Source organism: Mobula birostris, chromosome 11 (assembly GCF_030028105.1).
Source record: "Mobula birostris isolate sMobBir1 chromosome 11, sMobBir1.hap1, whole genome shotgun sequence".
NCBI lineage: Eukaryota > Metazoa > Chordata > Chondrichthyes > Myliobatiformes > Myliobatidae > Mobula > Mobula birostris.
Window position 1 is genome coordinate 65,318,008 of NC_092380.1, and position 16,930 is coordinate 65,334,937.

At 39.2% G+C, this 16,930-nt stretch overlaps 1 protein-coding gene across 2 annotated transcripts in view; it reads left to right on the forward strand.

Moving 5' to 3' along the window:
• Positions 1 to 16,930, forward strand: part of dagla (diacylglycerol lipase, alpha) — a 309,507-nt gene that overhangs the window by 195,982 nt on the left and 96,595 nt on the right. For both annotated transcript variants that reach the window (XM_072272422.1, XM_072272424.1), the window contains 2 exons: positions 4,224 to 4,358; positions 7,931 to 8,008. In XM_072272422.1, coding sequence (XP_072128523.1) covers positions 4,224 to 4,358; positions 7,931 to 8,008 — 213 coding nt within the window. The remainder of the gene's footprint in view (positions 1 to 4,223; positions 4,359 to 7,930; positions 8,009 to 16,930) is intronic.

A 16,930-nucleotide genomic window follows, 5' to 3' on the forward strand; every position in this document is an offset into this window, starting at 1 on the left:
GGAGGGTATGGCTGAAGACCCAAGACTGAATTTCTATTAATACCCCTTGCCACTGCCTACTTCCTATTTCCCACTGTATGTCCAGGTCCCTGGGGCTCACTCAGTGCTGAACACCATACCCTACTAGTCCTGGAGCTGGGAGCTGAGATATGCAAGAGTTCCTGGAACCATATCAATCTTGGTCTGAGCTTATTAGCCTAAATTAATATCCAGCTACAGATCCAACTCTAGTCTATAGCTGTGAAATAAAATACAGTTTTCGTGGGCACAAGACTATCACTGTGTTACACTGGGGCACAATAAAGGATGGAAAGGAATATTATAGCTGAGGAAGGTGGGTTAATCTGGAGGCAGTAACTAGAAAACTGAGGATGCAGCAGTCTGTAGTGAGTAGAGCAGCAAAAGCCTAACTAAAAACATCAATTTCTGGGTACTTAAGCTTAAAATAAACCTTTTCTCTTGGGGTATTTTGAAGAATTTTGGCTTCTAAATCCGATCCATCCTAAAAAATAGTTGTGTGTTGCTAGATTACAGGGTTAAAATTGATACACAAAAATATTTGTGGCTATCTCTCAAAATTATAGGTCTTCTGTTTCAATTATTGAGTCTGTTATCTTGTGTTTATTGTGCATGAGAGAAAGCCACATCTGTCAGAACCTGACCAGCATAATTCTACCATTGCATCTCCAGCCTGACGTGAGAACTTGAAATTTCAGACTTTTAAACTGCTTCTAATCCTGCTGAAGTGGCTCAATAAATACTGAGAACATGTTGACTGTACACAGTACAGCATATGTCAATGCGTTGCAGTGGCATGGGAGTATGGAATACACTGGAAGTCAGACTGGTGCTTCTGACCTCTTGCTTTGTCCCTGAATTCACTGTGTACTGTAAATCAAGAACATCCTGTAACCTTTGTAATTGGCTCCTCAATTCATGTCTACCTCAGCTGGAATGCAGTCCAGTCATTTGAATGGAGTTGTTCGAAAAGTATAGCATGATACAGGCCCTTCAGCCCACAGCATTGTGCCAACCTTTTTACCTACTACTCCAAGATCAATGTAACCCTTCCCTCGCATATACAACTCCATTTTTTCATCCATGTTCCTATCTAAGAGTCTCGTAAATGTCTCTAATGTATCTGCTACCCCCAGCAGTATGCTCCATGCACTTAACACTCTCTGTCCTTCTTTCAAAAAAAATCACCTCTGACATCCCCCCCCCCCCCCAACTATACTTTCCTCCAATAACTTTAAAAGTATGGCCTCTCATATTAGCCACTGCTGCCCTGGGGGGAAAATTGCTGGCTGGCTGCCCACTCTATCTATGCCTCTTATCATCTTGTACACTTCAAAGAGATAACCCCCAGCTTGCTCAGTCTTTCCTCATAAAACATGCTGTTGAATCCAGAGAGCATTCTGGTACATCTAAAGTTTCCACATACTTCCTATAAGATGTGACCAGAACTAAACACAATACTCCACCACAGTTTTATAAAGCTGCAACATTACCTTGCAGCTTTGGAACTCAATCCATTGACTAATGAAAGCTAATACACCATACACCTTAACCACTTATCAACTTGTGTTACAACTTTGAGAGATTTTTGTACATGAACACCAAGATCCCTCTGAACATGCACTCTGCTATGAATTTTAGAGTTGTTGACTTCATTTAAAAATGTAATTTTAATTAATACTTTTTCATTTACTTCTCTCTATATTTTTGTTATTAACAGCAATTTAACATGATTTTACACAGATAAAGAATACATGCAAGAAAATATATGTAGGAATAGGCTCCCAGTTCCTCAATCTTACCTCTCATTTAATACAATTCTGGCTAATCTGATCATTTTAGCTCCGCTTTTGTATCTCAATTGCCTTGTATTTCAGAAATTTATCTACCTCCTCTTTAGATAACTCCAGGGATCTAGTTTCCATATTCCTCTGGTGTAGAGAATTCAAGAGATTCACCACCTTCTGTTTTGAGAAATGAAGCTCAGTTTTAAAAAGGAATAACCATGTCCCCTCATTCAAGATCCTCCCCGTAATTTTCTTTATAATACAGTTTTTATACTTAATTTTATCAGCTCCATCCCACTAACTTGTAAACAAGTTTTAAATTGGAGAAATAACTATTTGACTAAACAAACTATTAAAAGTCATCAGGAATACTGGTAGTGTTGTCCAATAGCTCAGTCATCATAAGATCAATTCTGCTCACAGTACAGTTGTGAAGCAGGGTTCATGCCAGCAATGTTGCCATATTAACCAGTGGATTAAAAATAATCTGGCCGATTATCTAAGGTCCCTCTATAAGATTACACTAATCTATTGCGGTCATAGTTTCTGTTGAGTTCAGCTATTTAATTCTGATATATTTTAAGTATATTCATACTGCTCTTTATAGATCATTACACTACACTGCGTGCATCGCAGTGTTGCGCAACTTAAAATTGAAATGTTTGAGATGATTGAGGCAAAACCGTTCATTCCATTTCTTGTTTCTTTTTTTATATAGACTTTCACATTTTGGTCCCTTATCTTTGCTTTTTGTGATTATTAATTGGAAGATCTTTGTTTAATTTTAGTAGAATACATTATATCTCCTCAAAATTAATCAACAAGCTCCAAGGCAGAGGCATCAGTACTTTGTGCAACTAGATCCTTGGTTTCCTCACTTGCAGACCCCATAATTTGGATGACATCAACATCTCTTCCATCAGCATAGGTGCACCACAGGCTCCGTGCTTAGCCTTGCTCTTCACACTTCATACTTATGATTGTGAAGCTAAGTACAGCTCCAATGCCATATTTAAGTTTGCTGACAATACCACTTTTGTTGGCTGAATCAAAGATGGTGAAGAATCAGCATATAGGAAGTGGTTTGAAAATCTGGCTAAATGATGCCACAACAACAATCTTTAACTCAATGTCAGTGAAACCGAAGAGTTGATTATTGATTACAGGAGGAGGAAACCGGAGGTCCATGAACCAGACCTCATTGCAGGGTCAGAGGTGGTGAGGGCAACTTTACATTCCTTGGCATTATCATTTTAGAGAATCCTTTGTCCAGCATTTAAGTGCCATTACAAAAAGGGCACGGCAGCACCTCTATGTTTTAGAAGTTGGCAAAGATTCAGCAGGTCATCTAAAACTTTGACAAACATCTATAGATGCACAGTAGAGAGTGTACTGAGAGATTGCATCACAGCTTGGTATGGAAACACCAATGCCCTTTAAATGGAAAATCCTAAAAAAAAGTAGTGGATGCAGTCCAGTCCATCTCAGGTAAAGCCCTCACCACCACTGAGCACATTTACAAGGATTGCTGTTGCAGGAAAGCAGCATACACCATTAAGAATCCCTACTATCCAGGCCATGCTCTCTTCTTGCTGCTGCCACCAGGAAGCCTTAGGTCTCGAACCACTAGGTTCAGGAGGAGTTATTACCTCTCAACCATCAGGTTCTTGAACCAGAGTAGATAACTTCACTCACTCCAGTACTGTTGTGATTCCTCAACCTATGAACTCACAAAGGACTCTACAACTGATGTTCACAACATTTATTACTTATTTATTATTATTATTTTTTCTTTTTTTCCTTTTTTTGTATTTGCGCAATTTGATGTCTTTTGCATATTGGTTGCTTGTCCATTTTTGTTGTGTGCGGTTTTTCATTGGTTCTGTTGTGTTCTTTGTATTTACCGTGAATGCCCACAGAAGATGAATCTTAGGGTACCAGATGTTGACATATATATACTTTAATAACACATTTACTTGATCGTTGATATAATGTCATAAGGTACCAGCCTTGGCTCAACAGAGCAATTTTTGAATCTGATCAGAAGTTTTTGAATTTAAACCCCACTTTGGAAGGAGCAATGAACTGTGGTTTGTATGTGTAAATGTCAGATCATTATTCAAAGAAGGGTATATATTATTCCAAAGATAGAACTTTCCAATATCTCGTAGAAAGTCCTCAGAAGCCCCAATGCTCCTCATTGCAAGGGAATTGCTAGAGATTTGCAATTCTAACGCTGGATTTTTTTTATGATATTGAAAGATATGATGACCTCACAAATGATGTATATGGATTTTTTTCCCTCTCCAGAGTAAGACATCATGCATAGTTTTACATTACAGCTATTTTGCTTTTTAGACATAATAATGCTAGAAACAAAATTCTGTTTTGCTAATAATGCAGTTATCTACTTTACAGGATGCATATTCTGAAGTTGCTTTTCTTTTTGCTGAGTTCTTCCGAGACTTGGACATTGTGCCCTCTGACATCATTGCTGGTCTTGTATTGTTGCGTCAGAGGCAGAGGGCTAAACGATTTGCCGTTCTCGATGAGGTAAGCAATTTTTAAAAAATTTTAGTGCAGTTAAGCCTATGTCCTATGATTTGATGTAGACAATATTACATCATCTTTAGATTTAGAACTTTATTTCTTACGTCCATCCCACAATATGAGTCAGTGAAAATCTTTATGTTGCATCTCTATTGCAGTGTACAAGCATTAAGGAAGGGAAATGTAGGAGGATATTAGCCAGACAATAGGAATGTGTACATAATTGTTTTGTATTCAGGTATGTCCAGTCAGGTACAATGTACAGTCACATATGCAATAGATCAATGTGTATTGATGAATCTGATGGCCTGGTGAAAGTAGCTGCCCAGGAGCCTTTTGGTACTGTCCATAATGCTGCAATACTGTTTGCTGGACGGAAGCAGTTGAAGCAGCTTGTGGTTGGAGTGGCTTGAGTCCCTGATGATCCTCCAGGCCCTTTTTAGGCACCTGCTGCTGTAATGTCCTGAATAGAAGACAGCTGGGCCTTCCGCACCACTCTCCGCAGTGCCCTGCAATTGAGAGTAGTACAGTTCCTGTACCAGGCGGTGACATAGCCAGTCAGGATGCTCTGGATGGTGCCCCTGTAGAAAGTCCTGAGGATCTGGGGACTCATGCCAAACTTCTTCAGTCTTGTTTTACTCTATCATAGAAATTCTTTTCTATTTTTGAATAAGCCTAGGTTTTGGGTAAAAGAAAGACCTGTAATTATATAGGGAGTGTTTAGTATCCTTGAGGCTTTGTTACTTTTTCAGGTAACCTCATGAAAGTTTGATTTCATTCTGGATTTGTTCCTGGCTTTCCAAATACTCCTCCATAACTATGGCTATGTCCCAAGAGCAGTTTCCAGACAAGAAACCCCAGTTGTTATTAAAATCAACCCAAGAAGGGAATCAAATAAAGATAGCAGATTTTGTCAATGTTCACATGTTGACCAAGTTATTAGACTTATTTAATATTCGGCTTAAAATCGGAGCCTACTCAACCAGGATCTTCATCAGCCTATCCCAAGACATCAATGTTAGCAGAAGTGTTGCTGTAAGAAGGTCTATATATATCTTCTATCTATAGGACATTAGGACAACCATAAGATGTATCTTATGTCTGCCTAAATGTCTGGCATAACTGGCACTCATGGAGTGATATTTGGCCTCTCTAACAAGAACCACCAAGACTGGCTTGCTGCGAATGACAGGGAGATTGAAGAGTTAATCTGTTGCACATAAAAGGTGCTTTTTGATGGGAAGCAGCAACACAGGCTCCTGAAGGCAGAGGTCTAGCAAAAAATCTGTGACCTTAAAGTCATTTGGTGGGTTTCAAGCACACATGGGGCAGCAACTTATTAACTGCCATGACGTGTTGGTTCTTCAGCATTTTAATAGGTCTCTATGGTCAAAACACCCAAGTGTCCTGAGAGCCAAGAACAGTGGGAGCTCAAATCAACAGTCGAGTTTATTGTCATATTGTCACAGGTTCACTAAAAAGCTTATTTGCAGCAGCATCTCTGACATAGCATCAGATACACAACATTAATAAGAGATTAACAACATAGATTATACAAGAAGGAGCATGATTGAACAAAAAAATCTATGGTAGTACAAAGTGGTCATAGTTTTGCTATGTTGAGGTTGTGCAGTTTGCTTCAAGAACCAAATGATTGATGGCAAGCAGCCATTCGTGAACCTGGTGATCTGTAATTTCATGCTTAACGATTTCCTGCCTGATGATAGCTGTGGGCAGATAGCATGGCCTGGATGCTGGGGATCATTGAGGTTAGATGTTGCCTTTTTGAGGCTGTACCTCATGCAGATACTACTGATGGTAGGAAATGATGTTCCATTGAAGTACTGGGCAATGTTTGCTTCTCTCTGCAATTTCTTACATTCCTGCAGATTCGACTCACCAAACCATGATGTACCCAGTCGGATGCTTCCAACAGTACGTCTGTAGAAATTTGCTAGAGTGTTCAATGACATGACAAGCTTCCTTAACCTTATAAGAAATAGTCTGTATTCCTTGTAATTGCATCTACGTGCTGAACCTAGGATAGGTCGTCCAATCTGTTAACGCTTATCAGGAACATTGAGGCAGCTAAAAGCCCATCTAAAGCAACACAGAGGACCTCCTCAACTGTGATTCTCCTTCACTTGAATGAACCTGATTCCATCCACAGCAAGCTATTTGTACCAATTTTGCTAACTGACAAGAAGTTAAGAAGGCCACATCAATCAAAAATAGTAAGCTCTTGGGAGCAGACCTTATCCCTGCTAAAATTCTAAAACTTGGCAGTGTAGAGATGTGGTCACAAAGGCCACCACATCATAATGCATATCTGTGAAGAGAGGGAGCTCAGAAATATCATGATAATTTTCTAAGAGGTGAGTCCAATGATGATAGCTATAAAGGTTCTCCTCATTGGCTTTCCGCCCTCCCCTAGTAGCTCCCCCACCCTCCCCCCTCTCCCCCCTCACCCTCCCCCCTCTCCCTCCCCCCTCTCCCCCCTCACCCTCCCCCCTCTCCCCCCTCACCCTCCCCCCTCACCCTCCCCCCTCTCCCCCCTCACCCCGGATCACAGTGTGGAATCTTTTAGCTGGAGGTTCAGTGAATGTAATCTTTACAGAATTCTAACACCAAGAAAAATCCAGGGAGGAACAAAACCACTATGTGACAACACTTTCCACCTCTCTTAATAAGGGACTGTGGAACAATTTCCACATGATTGGTTGTCCACAGAAGTTTGTTTCCAACTTGTATTGCACCATAGCAGCTTGTAATCAATGATCCCAAACTAGATCTACAGTAGAACCAATCTCATTGAAAACAGGTGGCAAAAAAGTATGTGCCAAAGCCTCAGCATTTTACTGATTCTTTCTTAGCCCTTTGTTGCATTTCCCTTCCAACAAACTTTCTGTGGGGTGGAACTAGTCTTTAGAACTAGCTGGAAACTGTTCAACCTGAAGTCACTACTCTGTAGAGCCAAGATAGCTCAAATCTCAATATAAAACTGCAACATGCAGATAATACTGCAAAACAATTGAAACATTGCACTAAAGCTTATAAGAGGATAGGCCTTGCACTGAACCAATGTCCTCCAACAATTTTCCCATGCTGCTTTCCAACAATGAAGCTCACATCAATATGCTAGAAAACTCTAGTCTCTTCCAATATCCTGGGAGCCACCTCTTGAAGGCAGACATCAATGGTGAAATCTACTACCAGCTTTAAAGCGCCAGCTCAACCTTTGGTCAACTGAGGGGAGGCTATTTGAACAGCTTGTTTAGATTGTGATTATAATTGATTAACACACCTTATTTAAATCAAGTATAAAACATAATTTTGTGTTAAATATGAAGAAACTAATACGTTGGATGGTGATCATAGCAGGATTATGAAGGCTGGAAATTTCAGAACACAATTGGAGAAATGCAAACAAATCATCACCTGAAAGTGAAAATTAGTTAATACTATATCTTGTCCTTCAATGGTATGAGGGGTAGGGATGGGAAAATAAAGGCACGATGAACAGGGGAATATTTTTATTAAAGCAACAAATTCATATTTTTTTCTTTTTTTCTCAGGCAAATAATGACATTTTGGCCTTTTTATCGGGAATTCCTGTCACCAGGAATACAAAGTATCTTGACTTGAAGAATGCTGTGAGTGTTGTTTTTAAATGTATTTGAGCACTTCACCTGGTATATAATGTATTTTGAGATAAAGAAAGAACAATGAGATATAAGTAAATGTGTTATTGCAAGAATCACTTTTTCTTAGTATCAATTTACCAGCCAGCATTCAGAAAATAAGTTCAGTAATTAAATCTGAATAATAGTTGTGACTATATCTTCATTTGGGTAAAAGAATGATATTCTAGCCATAAATGGAGTATTATGAATGTTTACCAGGTTGATTCCTGGAACTTAATGAGGAGAGATTGGGCCGACTAAGCCTGTAGAGTAGGAGGAGATCTCACAAAATTGTGCGGAATTATGAGAGAGCTAGACAGAAAAGATGTAGGAAGGATGCTTTGCCTGGTTGGGATGTCTAAAGCAAGGTCAGAGTCTTATGGGGTAGACGGTGAGGACTCAAATGAGAACTTCCTTCACAAAGAGGATGGTGAATCTGTTGAATTCTCACCCCTAGAAGGGATGGAGGTCAAATCCTTGAGTATATTTAAGAAGTATGAAGACAGATTTCAAAGGGTATGAGCAGGAACACTGCTTTGAAATAGCGATTCAGCCGCAATTGTATTGAATAGCAAAGCAGGCGTGTCTACTCCTGCTCTTATTTTCGGTTCATTAGGATCATGTGGGCTCCCAGGAAAGCAATCCACTAACTCCACACCTTTTGGTTATCCTTGTGTAACCATGCAACTAATTTTCTCATACACATACTCATCAATTCAGCTTGTGATTTTTTCCCCCATTAACCCACAGTGTAATTTATAGTAGTCCATTAAAAGGACATTAGCAACAAGTACTGAGAAATTTTAATTTAGCCCCTTACAAGAGTATCTACCATTAGTCCAATAGTTCCATTTAATACCAGAGAATGTATATACAATATACAACCTTAAATTCTTGTTCTTCGTAGACATCCATGAAAACAGAAGAGTGCCTCAAAGAATGTGTGACAGTTTAAAAAAAACATTAGAACCCTAGAGCCACTCCCACTTCTCCCCTCATTCCATTGTTTTTGTTGCATTGAGAAAATGGTAGATTCAATATAGATATCAAAGTGGAACTGCTTTAAATTGTAGACCAAACTTTGAACTGGTGTTTCAGATAAGGGGTTGAGCTTCAGATAAGGAGTTTGAAGAGATTTGGTTTGTCACCTAAGGCACTTGAAAACACTGGCCAATAATATTATAGAGGATACCAAAAGTTTCTTCAGATACATGAAGTGTGAAAACAATGAGAGTGGATATCGGATCGCTGGAAATCAATGCTGGAGAGGTAGTAATGGGTGACAAGTAAATAGTGGGCGAACTGTTCAGCATGTTAGGTTTTCATCAGCAACTATCTTGGCAAACTCATCAATGAATTTTTCTGCTGCTTCATGATCAACAGATGCTTTATCATCACAAATCTTTAAAAATTTAACACTGTGCCTTTTCTTAAATTCCTCTAACCAGCCTGTTGAATATTTGCAATTACCTTCAATTTTCAGTTCATTATGATTGATCTTTGCTTGTTTCATGATCAGCATACTGTTAAGCAGCATGTGTTCAGTTTGAGACTGACAAATCTACTCTTTGAATTATATGAATAGAGATCTTCATCTTTCACTTTATCCACTGTTTTTCTATTTTTCATTGACATATGTTTCAAATGTTCGTTACATATGTGAGGTCACCTCTCAGAACTCTGTGTTGTGCAGAAACCTGCACATTGCCTGGAAACCTTTCCAGCACCTTCTGGAATTTTCTATTTGTGACATCATGTCAGCGCTCAAATAAATTCAAATTTTAGAGGTTTTTGGATTTGGGAATTTGGGGTAAGTGGTATTCAACCTGTATTTGCTGCAAACTCTGCCCTCTGCTGGGAGAGAGGGACCAAAAGCAATCTGATGCATATACTGTAGTTCTTATTGACATTGAATCTTATGGTATAGAGAAGTGTATTTTTTTCTGTGGTGTTTGTGTCAGCACTCTGAAGGAACAATCAATTAATTCCTTTCCAATTTCCTGTAACCATGATTTTTTTTCCCCCTGGCTTTTTAGGTATGCATATAGTGACACCTATTGAATGCTTGCTGAATCTGATTCTAGCTACCCTTTTAGAGTAATGTAACCCAAATAATTGTAATTTGAAACAAAAATGACTCTCTTTTCATTTCGTAACTTAAATATGCCCTTGGATTATCAACCCTCTTGCCCGGAGAAAAAGTTTAGGAAACCTCGTTCGAACATTCCTAGTTTCCAAAATAGGAATTCATCACCCCGGTACCATTCTAGCCATGATTGTAGTATTAGAAATTTCCTGTTTCTCACACTTCTCTGCACCAGACCTTGCTGTTATCACCAGTCAGTTGTCTTTTCACCATCTCTATGCTTAATGTTCCCGTGTCCTGGACTCTTATAGTGTGTTCTGGCTTAATTTTTGTGACTTGAGGAAGCCCATGCCTCCAGTCTGTCCCTGAAAGTTCTGACAGTTTTGCTGGCAGTCAGAGCAAGAAGGTCACAGAGTAATTTATTACCAGCTGTAAAAAAATTTTTTGAAAAATTGAAAATTATTTAACCTTTCTTCAATTATAAAACTACCATAAGATCCCTCAAAACGGATTGAAAGTAGAGACGCACCAAACCAAAATAATTTATAAAAAGGAACTTGGTCTTTGCTTTATTGCTCTGGCTGCTCAATCCCTGCTGAAAGGTGGTCAGAATACTGTGCCAGATCTAACCTTGATCCATCTGGTGTCCCAATAGTGTAGCAAAGTGACAGGTTCAAACTACTGAATTTGTTGATAAATTCTGATTTTGTTTGATTGCATCGACCATGCAGATGATTCCAAAGCTATCCTTCACTCACTATCAACATCTTGCCTGACTAAACCAGTATCGAAAGAGGTCTCTTCCCCCCTTCCCAACCCTCCCCCATTCAGAACATGTATCAGAAGTGCTACATATCTAGTGCCTCCAGCAAAGTTAACGGCCCCTCTCATCCCTTCCATAATCTCTTTAACCTCCTGCCATCAGGCAGAAGGTATCGCAGCATGAGAACCAGAACTATGAGGCTGGGTAATAGCTTCTTCCTCCAGGCTGTTGGATTTCTTACACCTTGCTCTCATCCAGCACAGATGTACACTCTGTCTGCATGCCCTGCCACCCCTCCCTACCCTACCCTCCACTCTCATCCTGCCCCAGTCATTTTTCTTCTCTTCTTGCTGTTGTTTCACACATTTAAACAACTTCTTGTTTTGTTATCATAGTGCCAGTAACATTATACTGTCTTACATAAACATGCACCGCACAGTTTAGGTCAATCGGTCAATCTTCAGGTCAGCCACAGGGACTTGTGTGAATATTATTTTGTGATTGTATTTGCTATTCCTTGGAGGAATGATGTTTCATTAGCTGCATATGGTTGGATTTCTTTATGTACATGAATAACATTCATTCATTCTTGAAGGAACAATGTGTTGTGCTTTGTCACTGTTCTTTCAGCTTTGTTGCCTCTATTTTCCTACCCCACCCCGTTTATATATTGTCCATAATAGTCTTGGCTGGATCTGAGCCACCTTTGGATGGAAGGCATGGCAAGATCTTGGTTAAAATTAAGGAAAACATCGATGGAAAGAGTCCAGTGATGCACTTGATATGTTAATAATGGGTCAATGAAAAGCTCAATACATCAAAACAATGTCCGAGAAAGAACCTCATTATAAATTCTGTAGAGCTAGCCCATGTATCTGCCGCAGAACAGCTCTATAATGGGTACAAAAGACGATAACGTAACATGTCATCAATGATTAACATTTGAATCTTTTCCAAGGCAGATGCTATCACCTCACTCTGAAACTCACCCAATATTTAAGCTACTGCCATAATCTTGTGATTTATATTTTTTAAAAATTCTTTGATTGTCAGGATTATACCTGGAATATCTCTTGCATCTCTGAAACCAACCCACTGTGCTCTCAGCCAGCAGTACAACCCTTCCCCTGCTGGGCTGCTTAGTTTCTGTTTAAAGCTCTGTGATTTGCTTTAGGCTGTTATGTAAAAAAATGCTCTATATATTTTGCAGTTTTGTGACATCTAAATATTTGTCTTTTTAATATGTGAAGTTGAACAATAATAGATCTTTGAGTAGTTGTAGGTTGCCTAATTAAGATATTCAGTGAGGTGCACATGAAGCTTCTGAAATTTATAATAATCAGAACTAAAAATAAAATACATCCTCGAAATTCAGCATCTTTTAAATTATTTAAAGGGTGAATGTTAGTATCCAGGTTGTAAATCAGCAATTTGAAATCAAATAGTGTCAACTGAGTGTGGATTTAGCTTCAACAGAACTCTCTGCATTTTCAGATAACGTCTATTCGTTCCATTGAATTTGTACAGTTTTTTTGAAATTGCTTGCAGTATGAGATGACGTATATTCCAGCACAATCTCAAAATATTAATGGTCATTTCTTGCAATTACTTTAGTGACAGGAAAAAAGAACAATCTAAAGGTCCATAAACTATGGTCAAGTCAGCCTTCTCATTATTCTGTAATCCCTCCTCCAGCAAAGAAGCTCATCCTCAAGTAATTTAAACTCCGGCTTTTATGCTGTAAAGTTGGTGGTCAAGTCATTATTTAGTACACCAGCTGATTTAATTGGTTAAGTAACTAAATCAAATTTACTCACTTTACTGGGTGAGATTTTGTCTCTTCAATATAATAGCTGATTTGTGCATGAAGTATTGACCATTCTACTCATTTGAGAGACAAAAGTGTATAATATTCTCCGTGCTTGGATTAGGGTCTTCAGAATGTTACCAAGGAAGGAAAAAAAATCAATGTAATGTAAATGGATTGCAGGAGAAGATTGTGAAATGTGTATTATATAGGAACTCTTTACCTTTGCCTGTCAGAAGACAGATTCAAAGTTTTTTTAAATTCACATTCACTATAAGCAGCATTTCCAATTCCTCTGTCACAAATCTTTTAGCTGAGCATACTTGCTGGAGACTCGTCTCATTCTGACTCATTCAACTGGCCACACCAATGCTGACTTCGTGGGCTCTGCCAGCACCACAACTGTTCATTATCAACAGAATCCTTTTGTCTGCATGTTTATTTTGAACGATTGATCATGAACACTTTAAATTTGACAGAAGCATAATTTATATAATTTCCCCCAACTATGGTTATGGTTATGGTGAAAAGGCGGGGGAGTGGGACTAAATGGGAGAATGGATCAGCTCATGATAAAATGGTGGAGCAGACTCGATGGGCCGAATGGCCGATTTCTGCTCCTTTGTCTTATGGTCTTATGGTCTAACTAAAGCTTCTTTTTCTACCAAATCTACTGTCTGTTGCCTTAACTGGACCTTGGTGATATCTTTATCACATCTTGATCTGTGTGATGTACTCTTTTCAAAATTGTGTTCTAATCCTCTTGCTTCATTTAGAACATAGAACATGAAATATCTGCAATCACTGAACTGCAGGGTAACTTTTGCTGTCCGCTCTGGCTGCCAGTCTCCAATAAAGCCACTACTCATATCCTGATCATTCTTCCTCTAGAATTTTCATCTATTCACCCTCAGATCTAATGTATACAGCTTGTAGAATTTTTGCAAGCTTGTGTTTATCCATTCAAAGCCAGATAACCCTGGACCACATAAAGCATGAGTGAATGTGCTCTTGTATAGCAAAGCTGATCACTAATCCTAGTTCATCCTGCAATAGAACCATGACCTAAAAATCTTTCTCCCATCTCATCAATCTTCCAACAAATACTGTAAGGACCCATAGACATTGTTAGCAAAATTTTGCTTCCACTCCACACCTCCCATTTAGCTACAATTAACCCAATTTTCATTCTTGGTTCAGTAATATGGTTAATACTTGTATTGTACTCCAGTGCTAGCACACTTAAAATTTGCCATCATCAACTCCCTCCTCGATTATATAAAAAAAAGCCTTTATACCTCTATCCTTGCAAACTGCTACCTTGGTTCTGCCCCATCTTTCTTTTTTTTTAAGAGCATTCAAACTGTTGTTGCCTAGATACTGAATTGTCAACCTATGTGACTTGCTATGGAGCAGGATTTGAGTGCAGACCTTCGGCCCCAATGGCAACCCTGCCAGGGGGTGGGATTTCCATTAGGAATCATAGCAAATGATCTGTGACTTTTAGGAGATCTATTCTGGTCCTGAAGCAAGGGCAATAAACTGAGAGGAGGGATTGAGTAATGGTGTTCTGGGAAAGGAGAGCATGTGAAGGAAAAATAAAATTAAGAAGAAAATTGAGTAACTTTCTTCACACTCTAAGAATGATGACAGTCTGAAACTCATGGTTTGAAAGAATGATGAGGTGGAAACAGCCTGACTTCAGTGGTTGTGAAGCTGTTGGAGTCAATTATAAAGGATAAGGTTTCGGGGTACACGGAGGTGCATAATAAAATACGTCAAAGTCAGCATGGTTTCTTTAAGGAGATACCTTGCCTGACAAATCTGTTAGAATTCGTTCAGGAAATAACAAGCAAGATAAACAAAGGATAATCAGTGGATGTTTACTTGGATTTTCAGAAGGCCTTTGACAAGATGGTGCACATGAGGCTGCGAAATAAGAGTCCATGGTATTACAGCAAGGAGTGGGGATAAATGGGGCCTTTTCTGATTGGCTGCCAGTGCCTAGTGATGTTCCACAGGGGTTGGCATTGGGACCACTTCTTTTCACGTCAGTGATTTGAATGACAGAATTGAATGGCTTTTTGACCAAGCTTGCGGACGATGCAAAGTTAAGTGGAGGGACAGGTAGTGCTGAGAAAGCAGGGAGTCTGCAGAAGGGCTTAGACAGATTAGGAGAATGGACATCGAAGAGGCAGATGGAATATAGTACAGGGAAGTGTCTGATCGTGCACTTTGGTAGAAGGAATAAAAGCATAGACTATTTTCTAAATGGGGAGAAAACTGAGAAATCGGAGGGATTTCCCGTGCAGGATTTTCTAATTCTTAACTTGTAAGTTGAGTTAGTAGCAAGGAAGGCAAATGAAATTTAGCATTCATTTTGAGAGGACTAGAATACAAGAGCAAGGATTTGCTGCTGAGGCTTTATAAGGCATTGGTAAGACCACACTTGGCGTATTGTGAGCAGTATTGAGTCTCTTATCTAAGAAAGTATGTGTTGGCACTGTAGAGAGGGTCAAGAGGGGGTTCATGACAATGATCCCGGGAATTAAAGGGTTAATTTACAAGGAGCATTTGATGATTTTAGGCTGTTCAGAAAAATGAGGGGAGAGATCTCATTGAAACCTATGGAATATTGAAAGGCCTAAATAATGTGGATGAGGAGAGGATGTTTCCTATGGGAGGGGCGGTGTCTAGGACCAGAGGAAATGGCCTCTGTTTGGTTTGGCAGCAACATCTCAAGCTGCATCACGCTGATCACCTCTGCTCCCCAGGGCTGGGTGCTCAGCCCGCTGCTGTTCACGCTACTGACTGAACACTACACTGTCAGATCCAGCTCAAATCACATCATCAAGTTTGTTGATGATACAACAGTGGTTGGCCTCATTGGCACTAATGATGAGTGGGCATACAGAGAGGAGGTAGAGGCTTGTCAAATGGTGTGAGAACAACAACCTGAATCTCAACTTGAACAAGTCAAAGGAAATAATTGTGGACTTCAGGAAGGTGCAGGTTGACCATTCTCCATTGCACATTAGTGGCTCTGCTGTGGAGAGATTAAAAGCATTAAGTTCCTTGGTATGCACATAATGAGTGATCTAACTTGGACCCTCCTCAAAAGTCAAAGTCTCTCCTTTTTTATTTTCTCATGCATTTCACTGCATGCTTTCTCTTGATCTGAATTATCAGAAGAATATTATTTATTATTAATACATTTAGATATAAAACTGTGATCTTACCTCAAGCCACTATAATCAAAAATATATGCATCAGTTCTCTGTTTAGGATTTTCTCCTGTCAAAATAATGCAGTGGCAAGAATATACCTACTTATTTTGTATTTGTATTTAGAGATACAGGACAGAATGGACTGTTGGATACGCGCCGCCTGTAATCCCGCAACCACCGATTTAACTCTAGCCTAATTACGGCACAATTTACAATGACCAATTAACCTACTAATGAGTACGTCTTTGGACTGTGGGAGGAAACCAGAGCACCCCGAGGACATACAAACTCCTTACAAAGGAAACCAGATTTTAACTCTGAACTCTGACGTCCTGAGCTGCAATAGCATTGTACTAACTGCTACACCACCATGGTGCCCATATAATATATAATATAATCATAGTTTTGTATCTTCAATTAATTGTGACTTAAACAATATCTACAGGGAGACTACAACTTCCAAATAGGTTTGTTGCATCACTCATACTCTTTGCTCAGCCCACTATTTGCCCAGGTTAGTTATCAACAGCTGGCAGGTGCATCTTACCTTTCTAGTTACCCTTTCCCTCCATAATTATTCCTTGATTTTCCAGGGTTATTTGTTCCTGTGTCAGTTTGGAACTGATCAGTGCACATCTCTAATTTGAGTTCCTGTTGAATGCAGATACATCTGCTGTTTTGCAATGATGGCTAAGATTGGCTTCAAGGTCACAACACCTCAAATGGCAGGTTTCTGTCATAGTATGAATTTCAGGAATGTATTTTAAATATTCACGCCTGTGCTTTCAGCAATGTATTCCTCTTTTCCCCATCTAAATCTCCTCAAATGTTATCCCTCTCTTAAACAGTACCTTGGTATTAAAAGGTGTTCCATTGATGGTATTATCATGAATACATTGCAATAAACTGTTTGCTGGGTTTTAATAGCTAATCATACAATAATTGCCCGGGCATTGCTCTTCTCCATGTCATTATATTTTATTTGTTTTAAGATAGAGCATGGAACAGT